The sequence below is a fragment of the Chanodichthys erythropterus genome, chromosome 10 (assembly GCF_024489055.1).
Source record: "Chanodichthys erythropterus isolate Z2021 chromosome 10, ASM2448905v1, whole genome shotgun sequence".
NCBI classification, from domain to species: Eukaryota; Metazoa; Chordata; class Actinopteri; order Cypriniformes; family Xenocyprididae; genus Chanodichthys; species Chanodichthys erythropterus.
The window spans coordinates 46338065-46354120 of NC_090230.1; the positions used below are offsets into that span (position 1 = coordinate 46338065).

Genomic DNA, 16056 nt, shown 5'->3' on the forward strand with positions numbered 1-16056 from the left:
CTGTAAATTTAAGTCTGTAAAAACTAAAATGTAACTACAATATGTTTTACGGTACATTTCTGGCAACACTGCTGAAAGATCACCACTCATTCATTAGCCAGGATCTTATCACTTGTTACTTATTCTATGTAATTCTAAATATTGTATGCTTTGTGGTGTTTACACATGTAAGTAGTTGCCATAACTTTTGATTGCTTTGAGATATATTCATTAAAAATGTCTTCAGGGTTTAAGGGGTTAACAGTGACAGTCAACAGAGAGCTTACATATCACTTATATAAAGCCCCTATGACCAGGATTGGTATCGGCCAATCATGATGACAAGAAATCGGTAGTTGGCATTGGCTGCAAAAATCCTGATCGGAGCATCCCTAGAAACTATGATACATTTTTTAATGTATAATTTTTTAATGTAACAGAATGTACAGTATACAATTGGATATTCATTTTAAGATTTGCTAAATATTACATTTAACAGTGTTTTAAAAATGAACTTTACTTAAGCTTTAGATAACAGCAGATGTAAGATAAAAGTATTAAATAAGGGAAATGAGCATGTACAATCGAATATAATAAATTCAAAGAAATAATATATTATCTAAGATAAATATTGGATGCAGGTTTTTGCACTAAAATTCTATACGTGCAGTATAACCAATAAATGAATCTTTTCAGTCATTTATTCAGTGGTGACAAAGGTCTGATTCTTTTCATTTTATAGGAAGACATCACAGAGTCCTTGCTAATACGTCAAGCATACACTTTCGCAAATCCGCCTGAATCCTCCTGAACTCTTATTTACCTCCACCAATCCAGCCATCTAAAATTCCAGTAATTCCAATAATCCAGTGATCTATCTTATGAGTAGGAGCCACACATATGCACCATTCATCATTTAGAGAGAGAGAGAAAGACAAACAAGTGACACAAATAAAGCACAGAAGAGGCCGGTGAGGGCTTTATCCACCGAGATTTTAGAGTATGATTACATCCGTGTGTATCTGGAAAAATACAGGCCTGTGGAGAACCAAGACTAATCGAATCAGCTGTTGAGAGATTTAGCACACAGCTGCCCCATTTCCCCCTGCTGTCCTCCGACACACACAGACACAAAATTGTCCCCTTTTGACTGAGCCTAATGAGAGATCAGGGTGAACTTATCAGACTTGAAAAGCCTATACTAGTAGCTGATGAAAGAAAAAGATCTGAAGACAAGAACGAAAAGAAATATCGATCCAGGTGGTGCGACTCTTGTCTTTAATGTGTCTTTAGTGCTTTTTGAAGACTGAATCAACTCTTTGAAAGTCTTTATTTGCTCTCAGAAATCAAAAATCTCAACGTACGAGAAGATGTGGGCGTTCATGAGCAGCAGGAAGAACACAGCCCTGGTGAAGAACAACAAGGAAGGGATTACAAGAGTCCTGACCACCGACTACGCCCTCCTCATGGAGTCCACCAGCATAGAGTACATTACCCAGAGAAACTGCAACCTCACCCAGGTTGGAGGCCTGATCGACTCTAAGGGCTATGGAGTTGGCACGCCAATAGGTAATGGTGCCCCACATATCGCCTGACAGGCTGTTAAGCCCCCTAACCATGAACTTACTAGCCTCAGGCAATAAACGTGGCATCTTTTGTCAATATGTACTGCTGGGAATTTGCTATAAAAGAAAAGACACTTCACAACCAGTTGAGTTGGAGTTGCTTTGAGTTGATTTAGTTCTGGCCTGCTCATTTGCTGCTTTCCATTCAAAGTCGAATGTTGGATGTCTCCGATACGTGTGGGGAAATATTATTGATTAATTATTGCAGATTTGCATTGACTTTTTTCATTTCCCATGCATTTTGAAATATGTTGAATGCTGTTTTATTAAATATATTTAAAAATATAAATTTAAATATATTCATTTTGTTATATTTATAAAATATATATTTTTTCTATATACTATATTTCTATAAAGATTATTTATTAATTATTGAAATTGCATATAGGATTTCAATTTCATATAGAATACATAAAATAAATAAATATATATAAAATTTAGTTAATTATATTTATATTAATTTAATTTGGGAAATTATGTATATAGATATTATTATTGCAGAATATATTGTATTGTATACAGAAATTTCTATATAAAATATAATTTGGAACTTTTATTGCATTACTTGCTTTAAAATAGGTATGCACCAACAATGATAAGCTGATTGTTATTAGAATTTTATATAAAAAAAAATTTAAAAAGTTAATTCAGGGATTAAAATAATATACAGTATGAAAACTGGATATTCATTCTAAGAATTGCTAAAGATTACATTTAACAGTGTTATTAAATATTCATGTTATATTCATGTTTAAATTTAATAAGTACCACACACTTTATTTTGCAGTGACATGTACTTACTATAGTTTATTACTATAATAAATTGTAATACTATAATGCTTACTATAATACATAAGCAAATTATGCATGATTACATTGTAACTATCTCTAAACCAAACCCTAAACTTATAGTACATGTTGTTTATATTACTCAGCATGTAAATGTATAATTACACTGTAACGACACTTTAATATAAAGTGTAACCTCACTAAATTAAAAAAAAAAAAATACTGATATATTGTGCATCCCTACTTAAAAATGAATAAAGTTGGATGTTTAGCTTCAAGTGCCATTTTACTGCACTTGTGTAGGACTCTAAACTCTGTGTGGTTTCTTTTTGCCACACTTGAACAAATGTGGTTGTTTGCAGGCTCACCCTACCGAGACAAGGTGACCATCGCCATCCTGCAGCTTCAGGAAGAGGGAAAGCTGCACATGATGAAGGAAAAATGGTGGCGAGGCAACGGATGCCCTGAGGAGGACAATAAAGAAGCCAGTGCCCTGGGTGTGGAGAACATAGGTGGCATCTTCATCGTGCTGGCGGCCGGTCTCGTTCTGTCCGTGTTTGTGGCCATCGGAGAGTTCATCTACAAGTCGCGCAAAAACAGCGATATTGAAGAGGTGAGTGGGAGCCTGGTAGAACAGCCCCACGGGGTCTGAATCTTACAGGAGCTAATTACAGTACCTCACCGCTGTCACAGCCGAAATGAGCCATGTAAACACAAATGAGACACTTGCGGGATGTTTTTGCAGCAGCCCACTGGTCAGGAACCTGTCGCAGACTTAAAGCACATGCTGTTTATCATGCAGGTGTTCTACTTCTACATTTATGAGACTATTTTGGTTAGCTTGCTTGTTTTGCATGACATGCATAGTGTTTTGCAAAAGTACCAAAGTGACAAAAACTTACTGTTGTAAAATTTCATCCTCTTGCAAATTTTATTACCTGATCTGGATGACAAAGTGCTGCTATTGTGTAAAATGTATTAATGCACAACAGTCGTTAAATATGTCTGTAATGCATTGACATTTTAATTGTTTAATTTGATCTATAGATAAAATCCAGATGGAATGCACTCTGTCTTTAAATAGCAGCATTTAATTATCATTGAAATTCGACAAGTCAGACTTTAAAAAGAGGGCAATCAGACACCTACAGTAATGTTGTTAATGTAAGTAAAGTTTGGGGAAAGATTATTCATGAATTATTGCAAAGTAAATTGGTTTGGCTTTGGTTTCATTTAGAATATATAAAATATATATATGTACATTCCTCTATAAATACAAAAATAGCTGATAAAATTAACAACAAAAGCTCTACTTTAACGCTATTTGTTGCTTAAAGTATTATTTGAGTCTAAGAAGTTAGTATCATACTGATGACAATAGCATTTTGGTACGGATCCAATGCTAATGTACATTTGTTAACTGCATGCATATTTTAGCATGATTTTTATTTTTGTTGCATGTGAAGGCTGCTTATATTTTGTTACCATATTGATAATTTGCATGTTACTGATCTTGTTCTGCTTTTTGTCTTTCTGTTCTATTTTTATCATTGATCTGCATGCACAAGGCCTTCTGTTTCTTTTACGGAGTCCAATCCCGGCAGCTGCAAAGAAGCGATTCCATCTCCTCCACTGGCACGTCCTTATCAACAGATTTAGAGAGCGGGCGGCTCCTCGGGGATGACATATGTTCTTCGCGTTAGCCACACACTCTCGTATCTGTAAGGGCTGTGCGTTATTTAAAGAAATATAAACTCTTTTCCCTCATTCGCCCATCTACTGGTTACTTCCAAACCATCTGCCCAAACCCTTGACCTCAATCCAGCACCGATGTGGCTCAGAAATTTAGTACAGTTTTCAAGGAGATCAAGAACACTTTCATTTCTTGTTGCACACCCTGACTGTGGACAGATAAGAAATGGAGTGCTCTCAGAAACTTTTATATACTGGTAGAAGCCATTCGATGATGGCCATTTGAGACAAAATTTTAAGTGTGAACTTTCTACATTTCATGTCCTAAATTCTGCCTCTCATGTTCTCAGTGCCTTCTCAAAAGATTAGCCCACACAGTCAGGGTAATGATAATTATAATGAGGGTTATGATAATAATTATGTTAAGCTATAGCCCACTGATTCTTGAGTACAGAGACTAAACAGCCTACAAAACAGAAAAAAAGTTTGACTAAAGGAATTATTTTAGATTACTCTGTAACATTCCAGTGTCAAAATGTGTGCTTGCCATTTACTCATTATTGGTTAAGACTGTCAGATAGAAAATAATGTGAGGAATATTTGTTATAATTATTGGCCAATCTAGCATTCACTTTAATACATGAGACTAGATGAGAGATGGTTTCAGCTCCTTCTATTAAAGGTGCCCTAGATTCAAAAATTGAATTTTCCTCGGCATAGTTAAATAACAAGAGTTCAGTACATGGAAATGACATACAGTGAGTCTCAAACTCCATTGTTTCCTCCTTCTTATATAAATTTAATTTGTTTAAAAGACCTCCGAAGAACAGGCGAATCTCAACATAACACCGACTGTTATGTAACGGTCGGGGTGTACGCCCCCAATATTTGCATATGCCAGCCCATGTTCCCAACATTATAAAAGGCATTAGACAAGGGCAGCCAGTATTAACGTCTGGATCTGTGCACAGCTGAATCATCAGACTAGGTAAGCAAGCAAGAACAATAGCGAAAAATGGCAGATGGAGCAATAATAACTGACATGATTCATGATAACATGATATTTTTAGTGATATTTGTAAATTGTCTTTCTAAATGTTTTGTTAGCATGTTGCTAATGTACTGTTAAAGGTGGTTAAAGTTACCATCGTTTCTTACTGTATTCACGGAGACAAGAGCCGTTGTTATTTTCATTATTAAACACTTGCAGTCTGTATAATTCATAAACACAACTTCATTCTTTATAAATCTCTCCAACAGTGTAGCATTAGCTGTTAGCCACAGAGCATAGCCTCAAACTCATTCAGAATCAAAAGTAAACATACAAATAAATACTCTACTTACGCGATTAGACATGTTGCATGACGAACACTTTGTAAAGATCCATTTTGAGGGTTATATTAGCTGTGTGAACTTTGTTTATAGCTGTTTAAGGCAAGCACGAGCTCCGTGGGCGGAGAGCACGAGAGCTGCATAAATCGGCGCGTTTATAATGATGCCCCAAAATAGGCAGTAAAAAAAAAAAATTTTACTTTGGGTTATTTTGAGCTTAAACTTCACAGACACATTCAGGGGACACCTAAGACTTATATTACATCTTCTGAAAACATGTTCTTGGGCACCTTTAAAGTCAAACATATATTTCTGTCAACAAAATAATCATATTTTTATGTACTAAATGAAGTATTTATTTTTCTAGTTTTGCTAGCTGCTAATGGGACCTGAAAATTAAAATTGAGTTGGCATTTCATGGTCTTTATATGTAATATATTTTAGGAATGCACTGACATTTCGGCTACCGAAAATCTTCAGACAAAACAGTTATTTTTGGTTTTGGGCCAAAATGGTTTTGGAGGGCCGAAATCAGTGAACAAAACAGATTCTTCTCTGATGGCATGTTTTGGCTGTGTTCAGCATCTATTTCGTGCACACAATATGGATAAGCTACAACAGATAAACATGTCAGGTGTGTGGACTCTAGCTCTGGATTGACAACATTAATTTCTTGATTTTAATTGGTAATGATATGGTTTTTTAAAAGTTGATATAAAAACTGCTTTATGTGCAATTTAAATGTTTGTACAACTCAGTTTTAGCTATTTAAGTGTTTGATTATTAAATAAGTTTTTGTTTTGTGTCCTAATATATTTAATAAGAATATAAATAATGTATTATTAGTAGTAGTATATATTATTATTAATATATCAGTGTGTGTGTGTGTGCTCGTACATATATATATATATATATATATATATATATATATATATATATATATATATATATATATATATATATATATAATTATAACATCAATGCATTAATTATATTTAAAAAAAATATATATATATATATATATATATAATTTTTATTATAAATATGTCTATATGAAATATTGGTGATTTTTATTGTGATATATATTGGTGATGAAATAGGTGATTTTTAGGGTAGTAAGTGTAATCATAATGTTGATTATGAAATAATAATGATAATGCAAAAGTACATACTGAAACTAACAACAGGTAAAGTGTGGGAACAACATTGAAATGTTTTGTCCTGTCTCAAGAATCAGTGAGCTCCACTCATTCTTCTTTTTTTATATAAACACCTGACACTGAGCATACAGTAATGAAACACTGATATCAGTCTCTGGAATGTAATTAACTTTAGCTGTATTTAGAAAAGAAAAGACATCAAGAGATGAGTCTTCATAACGACTTGATTAAATATTGATGCACTCGAAAAGAAAGAACAATTAAAAAGTGTAAGATTACCGTGTCTGAAATTAGCCCACAGGATAACCATAATCAGCCGGGAGCTAATTCACCGCTCACACTGATGTGGCTTTATCTGCCGCCCACATCCCCAGCGGCATTTCTAGAGCTGTGGCCTTCATGCCTTGAGCATCTCATGACAGACAAGACCAGGACGTGCAGAATCACTTGTAAACAAAGAAATTTGCATTATCACAATGGAAAACAGGCTACACAACCCAGTCATGTCTATTGTGTGTCCTTGCAATACAAACCAGATCTTTCTTCCAAAAAGGCAGCAGCTGATGTCAAACTCATGAGAGTTTCACAGCATGAAATTCACCATGAAGCCCCGACCCTGTTCTCCACATTATTTCCTGTTGTTTCTACACTATCCTTGTGATTAAAGGCCCTGATATACTTAAAGCAAAATTGAAGAACAAAGCGAACATTCACTCCAGCTGGTAAACACCTTCATACCACCATTGGTCTGTGGTGATTAGCCAACAAATAGGTGCGGCTCTGCCGCCTCTGACATGGAAATCTTCTTCAGCTCATTTCTTTTGTTCAGTCTGTCAAAGTCAGATAGGAGTAGAAACATGAACACACGGAGAGCTGATTTTATAGTAGAAATTGAAGTTGTAATTCTAATCCTATGTTTAAAGGAATAGTTCACCAAAAAATTAAAATTATCCCATAATTAACTCACCCTCAAGCCATCCAAGATGTATATGACTTTCTTCTTTCAGCCAAACACAATCAGAGTTATAATATATAATATCTTGGCTCTTCCCAGCTTTGGAATGGCATTGAATAGTGTCTAAGTTTTTAACCCCTTAGCATCCCTGTAAAATTTGCCTAAAATGCCAAAAAAAAAGGCATACCCAAATTAAATCAAATGCTGTTCTTGAACCATTTGGAGTATATGCATGGTTTTGGTCTCAATGTGTACTGCAGGCAGTACAATGGAACGCTAAGAGGTTAAAGCTCCAAAAAAGCACATTCATCCATCATAAAAGTAATCCATATGGGTTAATAAATGCCTTCTGGAGAGAAGTGATGGGTTTTTGTGAGAAAAATATCCGTATTTAAAACTTTATAAACTATAATTGATGGCATCCGACAACAGCCATACGCGCATTGACAAGAGAGTCGAGTTCTGGCGGAAGGGTGACCTCTGACCCAACATATGATGTATGTAGGCGTAGCGTAAGCTTAGGTGAGAATTGATGAGCATGCAGAGGATAGAGCAAAAGAAACCACCGGCCACAAATTAGAAGTCTAAAAGGAGAAGTTTTAAAGAAAAATGACAGGATTTCAAAATATAAGACAAGAGGAGCTATGTCATATGTCGGGTCAGAGGTCACCCTTCCACCAGAACTCGACTCTCTCATGAAAAACACGTACAGGCATTGCCAGAAACCATAGATTATAGTTTCTAAAGTTTTAAATATGGATATGTTTCTTTGCTTCAGAAGGCATTTATTAACCCACTGAAATCGTACAGATTACTTTTATGATGGACGGATGTGCTTTTTGGAGCTTAAAAAACTCAGGCGCTATTCAATGCCATTACAAAGCTGGGAAGAGCCAGGATATTATTTAATATAACTGATTGTGTTCAGCTGAAAAAATAAAGTCATATACACCTAGGATGACTTGAGGGTGAATAAATTATTAGAACTATTCCTTTAATACTGTAAAGCTGCTAGTTTCAAAGCAATCAATTGTATAAAGTGCTGTCGACATCGCTGTTATCAGATGCTTTCTTAACTGCTGTTTCCTCACCACTGTCATTTTTGTTGTTGTGTTTATTTCATTATTGAGCGGAAAGCTCGCAGCACATATTTACATATTTATTTACATATTCATCTAAAGCCGCTCTCAGCAGTGTGGGAGTCGTCGGATGTTTGCTAACAGTATACTGCTGAAAAGATAATTAAAACTTCTTTTTACCTCTAAGTGAAGAAGGAAAAAGAACTTGGCTGTGAGTATATCGGTGGCCTTAAAAGTGGAAAAGACAGCTGTTTGCTGTGAAATTACATTATAAGCATCAAATCCATTTGAAGAGCTGAACTGGACACTGTGAGGTTGTGTGTATGTGCGTGTGCCAGTGTGCATGCATGTGTGTGTAGAGACTCACGCAAGCCCTCGTGTTCTTTTTTGACAGTGTGTCTCTTTCAGTGCTGTGATGGAAGACCTGGGCATATCCCTCAGGTGCCACAAGGCGTTGAGGAAGAGAGGCAGACACAGAGGAAGAGCAGGCCTGTCTGGAGTCTTATGTAACCCCAAACGCATCTCAAGGAAAGAGACAATGGCCTAGATCCACCTCGAACAGTCGTGCAGGGAGCAACACTGCTTTTGACATACCTGCCGGTGAAATGAATCTCTGAGGCTGTTCGTTTTTTTCATTGAATTTTGTTTATGTGCTTTTTATTCATGAATTTGCCAGTTTTTATATGAGTATTATGTGGATTGTGTTTGCTTTGTGTCAACTACAGATCTTGGTAATATCTTGAGTTGATCGAATAGAAAATGAAAGGAATAATTTATTTTGAGATATTTATTAACATACAAGCAAATTGCATAAACGGTAGCATTTTCTTGTGCTGTCCTTGATTTAATAAATAAAAGTGTACATTTTACACAAACTTGAAGAATTTATCTTCTAGCGGTTCTTTAATCAGTGACGCAGGTTCTAGTAATTGCAACATTATATAACAAGACGCTTCTAATGCGCGATGTTCCAAAGGGAATGTAAGGAATGAATGTTTCTCCATTACTTTGTTCTCATTTTGACCCTAACTATTCAAGACGTTCTGCCTGCTACACACAAACCACAAGCCTCGAGGGACTGACCGAAGTATTCTCTCTCAAACTGAGGCACAATCAAATCGAGTTCAAAGGTCAGCCTCTGCTTCAAGAGCTACCTGCTCCATGACCGAGACAAATTACAATCTCAAGATTAAACGCCTTTTCTTCAAAAATACATCAGACATGTCTTAATGCATATCAGAAAATGTACCAAAAGATAAGACGCTCTGAGATGCAGGCGATCTTCTTGATTAGATTTTTGTGCTACGGATGATTTTTCTTAAAACAAAGTGTGCCCGAAAGTATATATGGACATCTGCACATGCTGGAGTCCCTTTCAAACCTATGTAAATCAGATTATACATATGTAGGTCAGCCGTGTCCAGACCAAAAAGACAATGCAATTTCCAGCTCAGTTTTGGCCTTGGGGAAATTTCGACATGAAAGATGTTTTGTGGTGTTTGTGAGTCGGTACATATGAGGGGAAGCTTGTGGGCTATTGGCAAACGTATAGAAATGATTCAGAGAGACCGAGGGCCATTCACACTTAAGAAGATAAGGACTGCTCAGAGCGATTTGGGCCTGGCAGTTGGTTTCAAAGGCCTCAAACTTCACTGAACACATGTGAGGGCCATTAAAAATGACTTTTGTGGAGTCCTTGCTTTTAAAGCTGGAGCTCTTATCATGTAGAAGTGTGGTCAAATGCTTATTTCAATTTTGTTTTATTTAAATTATATTATCAACAACAATTTCAGTAAAATGTCTATCTATCTATCTATCTATCTATCTATCTAATTCAGCTTTTTCATATACAGTGAAAAAGTGTTTGCCCCTTCCTGATTTTTTTTTTTTTTTGCATGTTTGTCACCATTTAATGTTTCAGATCATCACACAAATGTAAATATCAATCAAAGATATCACAGGTAAACACATCATGCAGTTTTTAAATTAAAGTTTTTATTATGAAGGGGGAAAAAATCAATCCCACATGTCCCAGTGTGAAAAAGTGCTTGACCACATTCAAGGTCAAGGTCAAGGTAGCATTTATTGTCTCCCTTAGGAGAAATTTGTTTTAGATTAGGGAAACTGCTGCCACATCAAGACATAACACATATAACATACGACATATAAAATGAAATAAAAAAAATAAAAACACATTTCAATTCCAAAAACCTACATCATAAAAACAGTACATATATCAATACACAACACAATCCTCAATTCATACCTCTTATACCCTCTATTACCATTATTTATCTTCCTGCATTTGCTCATTGATTAATTTAATAGACAACAGTAAAAATGAATATTTATATCGGTTATACTTGCATAATGTAACCCTATATCTCCGACCAGAGTTCATCAGCGTATACTCAGGGTGCAACACATGCGAAGAGTCTAATAAAATCTTGTTGGCCTGCTGGGTGATACAAAGCTCAAAAATATCCTGTAAAGAGCTAATTACCCCAAGAGTGCAGCGACGACTCATCCAACAAGAGGTCACAAAAGACCCCACAACAACATCCAAAGAACTGCAGGCCTCACTTGCTTCAGTTAAGGTCAGTGTTCATGACTCCAACAATAAGAAAGAGGCTGGGCAAAAATGGCCTGCATTTCAGAGTTCCAAGACGAAAACCGCTGCTGAGCAAAAAGAACATAAAGGCTCATCTCAGTTTTGCCAGAAAACATCTTGATGATCCCCAAGACTTTTGGGATACTCTGTGGACTGACGAGACAAAAGTTGAACTTTTTGGAAGGTGTGTGTGCCATTAAATCTAGTGTAAAAGTAACACAGCATTTCAGAAAAAGAACATCCAACAGTAAAATATGGTGGTGGTTGTGTGATGGTCTGGGGCTGTTTTGCTGCTTCAGGACCTGGAAGACTTGCTGTGATAAATGGAACCATGAATTCTGCTGTCTACCAAAAAATCCTCAAAGGACAATGTCCGGCCATCTGTTCGTGACCTCAAGCTGAAGCGAACTTGAGTTCTGCAGCAGGACAATGATCCAAAACACACCAGCAAGTCCACCTCTGAATGGTTGAAGAAAAACAAAATGAAGACTATGGAGTGGCCTAGTCAAAGTCCTGACCTCAACACTATTGAGATGCTGTGGCTTGACCTTAAAAAGGCGGTTCATGCTCGAAAACCCTCCAATGTGGCTGAATTACAACAATTCTGCAAAGATGAGTGGGCCAAAATTCCTCCACAGTGCTGTAACAGACTCATTGCAAGTTATCGCAAATGCTTGATTGCAGCTGTTGCTGCTAAGGGTGGCCCAACCAGTTATTAGGTTTAGGGGGCAACCACCTTTTCACACAGGGCCATGTGGGTTTGTTTTCCAGTCATAATAAAAACCTTCATTTAAAAACTGCATGTTGTGTTTACTTGTGTTATCTTTGATTAATATTTAAATTTGTTTGATGATCTGAAACATTAAAGTGTGACAAACATACAAAAAAAAGTAAAAAATCAGGAAGGGGGCAAACAGTTATTCACACCACTGTACATATATATATTAAAATATAACAGTTATTTTAAATTGTAATAATGTTTCACAATATTCCTTTTACAGTATTTTTGATCAAATAAAAGCAGTCTTGATGAGACTCCTTGCAAAATCATTAAAAAAGTCACCCAATATATATATATATTTTCTAAATGCGTTATAGATCTTTGTCAGTCACGTTTGGTTTGTCTTAGTTTTCATGGAATTTTAGTTAGTTTTCATTCATCACATGTTCCTTTGTTTGAGTTTCCCGCCACTCATGGACTTTTACACTAATCATCACAGCTGTTTGTCTTTTAGTTCATCACCATTATGTATTTAAGTTCCTCCTGTTCACTCAGTCTGTTCACCGTTACATTTAGGGTACGTTTACACGACAACGATATGGTTAAATTTGAGAAATTTTTCCTTTGAGTTTTCCATGTACAGACGACACCGTTGTCAAAATGTTCCCCATTCATACGAATTTGTGAAAATTACTGAAAACGCTGTATTCTGCTGGCAGGCCATTAGATGGTGATGAAACACCCTTGACTGAACAATCAAAATGTCATGGCTGGATCTTTGAGTGAATACACCAGACTTCTCTCTGGTGACCTATGCAGGACTGATTTTAATAACTCCACTATATGTTAATGTTATGTAAATGTTTTCCTCCCCCAAAAATCACATGGTTATGTGTCTGAAGAGAATCACCTTAACCTCATGAATAATTTGTTTGCTATAGATGTAGATCAAGTATATGATATCACTACAGCGTAACATCTCAGTCATAGCTGAGGGTCAGATTGATGTCCCCCGATAACAGATGCGATCAGTTTTAATAAACAAACCTTGCAGATCTGATCCGAGTGCTACTAAGTGCCTCTGTGATGATTAATAGGAGCATCACATGAGAACAGAGACTATCTGTCAGAGTATGGTGTCACTTTCACACTAATGACAGATCAGTCTTGCGGTTTATGTTTTTATGTTAATGGATGCCATTTGGGACAACAACAGTGCTTTTATTATTTTAGGCTGTCCTTTTTCTTTGTTTCTGTCGTGAAGCCTGCATTTGAAATCGTATAATCTGACAAACACCTTAAATTCATTTTGAAAGCTTAAGTTTAAAAGAGAGGGGGAAACTTCTGATTCACATTCACCTGTTACTTCACAGACAGGTCTGCTCCGACTCTGTCTGTTAAACAGCTCTGTTGGACCTACGAGATGGTGCATGTCCAAGCAAACACACTGAACATGTTTTTTTCAAGCAAGGTTGAGAGAAAGCAATGGAGAGAGAAAGAAAGAGAGAAAAGACAACAGGTTGTTCCCCAGCGTTGTGCATAAACTCAGTATGCTGGCTGAACTCTAATTCAAAGCCAGATAATGGGGCACATTCACTAAATCATTGAGTTGCATTTGGCTTTTGCCTATACCCACACTTGTGGTCTTTGCATTTGACCACTTGTCTATTTCCATGACATATTTCCTGTATATGGCCCAAGTGTGCATATAATTTTTGATTACCCATTGAGAGGCACAACATAGTGTTGTAAAAATGCAATAGCTTTATTTACACTTTTTTTCTAGACATGTTGTGAAAACTGGGCACACAAATTCCTGAACATAATGAATGATCAGATACACCTAGCCTGAAATACCACTCCGAAACAGTATTAGAAATAGTGTGGATTTAGGCTGCATCCGAAAGCAGAAAAATGCTGCCTTTGGAAGCTGAATTTCAAGGTAAGAAGGCATCAAGGCACATCCGAATCCAATGTTAGCTTCACTTCCTGTCCCCTGAGATACCTTCATCTGATCGATTTTTTTTTTTTTTTTTTTTTAGGCAGCATAGATGTATCCATCACTGCCTTTGAAATCCCACAATCCTGTGCATGCAATTTCATGACAGTTAAGCTAAAAAAGAATTATGGCATCTGAAAGTTGCGATTGGTGGTTAGTTTGTATGTTTTTGACCAACTTTTTCTACTTTTGGTGTTATTTCTTGCAAGAAATTACAATTATAGTATCCACTTAGTATCACTTAAGCGCTCTATATTTTGTTGAAGACCATTAAATTGTTACGCTGCCTCAGAAGTCTGTCTGTAATCAGTTTCGTGAGGTACCTTTGTGTGCCTGCAAAGTAATTGCCTGACAAGGCAGTGAGGCAACAAGTCAGCTGCCTAAGCTTTCGGACACAACCTTAAGGCTCGTTCACACAGAATGCATTTTTGCTTTAAAAACGCAAGATGCGGGCAGTGGAATGGGGAAAAAACACAAGGTCTAGAGACGTTTTTTAAAAGTTGAACTGATTTTGACTTGAGCGCCGCGGATTTAGAACGCTGTGTCATGCGCGACGCGAGCGCAACGGTCATACATGTATGTCTAGTGCGTGTTTACATAGAAAAACAATGGAAAAGTAGCACATTGGAATGGAAAAATGCATTTTGTGTGCTTTAAAATGGCCATTGATTGATTGATTGATTGATTGATTTATTGACTGACTGACTGACTGATTGGTTGATTGGTTGATTGATTGATTGATTGATTGATTGATTGATTGATTGATTGATTGATTGATTGATTGATTGATTGATTGATTGATCGACCAATTGATTGATTGGTTGGTTGATTGATTGATTGATTGATAGTATACAAGACCGCTCAATTTTCATTTCATGTTGAATTTATCCAGAGTAGACCAACATAAAACTACTTCTACTACTGCGACTAACCAACATAAACCAACATTAAAAAAATCATAGGATGGTAATAGCAGGGTACCTCAATGACAGATTACTCTAATGATTCAGACAGTAATTTTCATTAAAGTGGCAATGTTAAAGGTTAACACCTGCTGTCTGACATTACGCCAGATGCATGCAGTATGCTGTTGGGTTGTTTTATCTCAGCATGAGATGTCCATTTAAGCCTTTATAATGCACTGTCCCTGTTACCCAGAACTCAGCACACACATACACACCCCAAACCATTTGGCTGTGATAAAGCCATTCTGTCTGTGGGTGTGACAGAGACTTTGAATGAGGGCTGCAGGTGCAGGGTTTCTCTAACGCTCTCAAGAGAACCCTCAAATGCACATTAAACCATAGATGACATGCAAAAGTCCAAGTTCTCTATTAGAGCTAATGACTGTCGTCTTATGCCAAATAACAGTAACCTTTGTGTGAGAGGCAAGCCTGTACACTGATTAGAAAGCAGTGTTAATAGTGAGGTCTTTGTATTATGGAACGTCAACCACAGATTCACACTGTGTAGTTGATGGGCAATCTTAATGTCTTTCTTGTAATTAGGTGAGTTGAATCAGAGTGTTTTGTCTTTTTTATCATCATATACCCTTGTGCTTTCTAAATCTGGATGGCTGGCAGTGTTGCAGTAATTGAGTATGGTGTTCCTTCATGTTCGTTTTGTGTTCTTTTGTCTGCATCACAGTGACCATGGGCTGCTCCAGGTTCCATTTGAGCATGAGCATATTCAATCTTGGTCCTGTCAGGTTTATCAAGTCTTCAAATACATGAGTCGCAGAAAGATTTTACTTTTTGTCGTTTTTTAAAGCTCGATAGCCCCTCGTACCCACCATCATTTTATCTCTTCTTGTGTCTTTTTAGTTGAATGTCAGACATGTTTAGAACAATGAAGTAGCCTAAATAATGACTCATAATTTTCTTCAACTACTCGTGTCTATATTTTTATAAGCATTGTGACATTTATTGTGGAACTTTGTAATATTATGTCTTTTTTTTCCTTTTTGTTGATATTTAACAAAAGCGCATCTTTTCAAGTCACTCAGGCTGTGAAGTCATAAGATAAAAGTCAGAAGTTGTGTAGTGTTATCTAACTAACCTTTAGATATTCAGCATCCTGGTAAATTATTCCCTCAGTCTTGAACAAGGTGTTTC

At 36.5% G+C, this 16056-nt stretch overlaps 1 protein-coding gene across 1 annotated transcript in view; it reads left to right on the forward strand.

The window, feature by feature from the left end:
• The window catches only part of grik1a (glutamate receptor, ionotropic, kainate 1a), an 88576-nt gene extending 79310 nt beyond the window's left edge, over window positions 1-9266 (forward strand). The window contains exons 15-17 of the mRNA XM_067397938.1: window positions 1323-1548; window positions 2756-3006; window positions 9006-9266. Coding sequence (XP_067254039.1) covers window positions 1323-1548; window positions 2756-3006; window positions 9006-9158 — 630 coding nt within the window. The 3' untranslated portion in view covers window positions 9159-9266. The remainder of the gene's footprint in view (window positions 1-1322; window positions 1549-2755; window positions 3007-9005) is intronic.
• Window positions 9267-16056: the final 6790 nt, after the last annotated feature.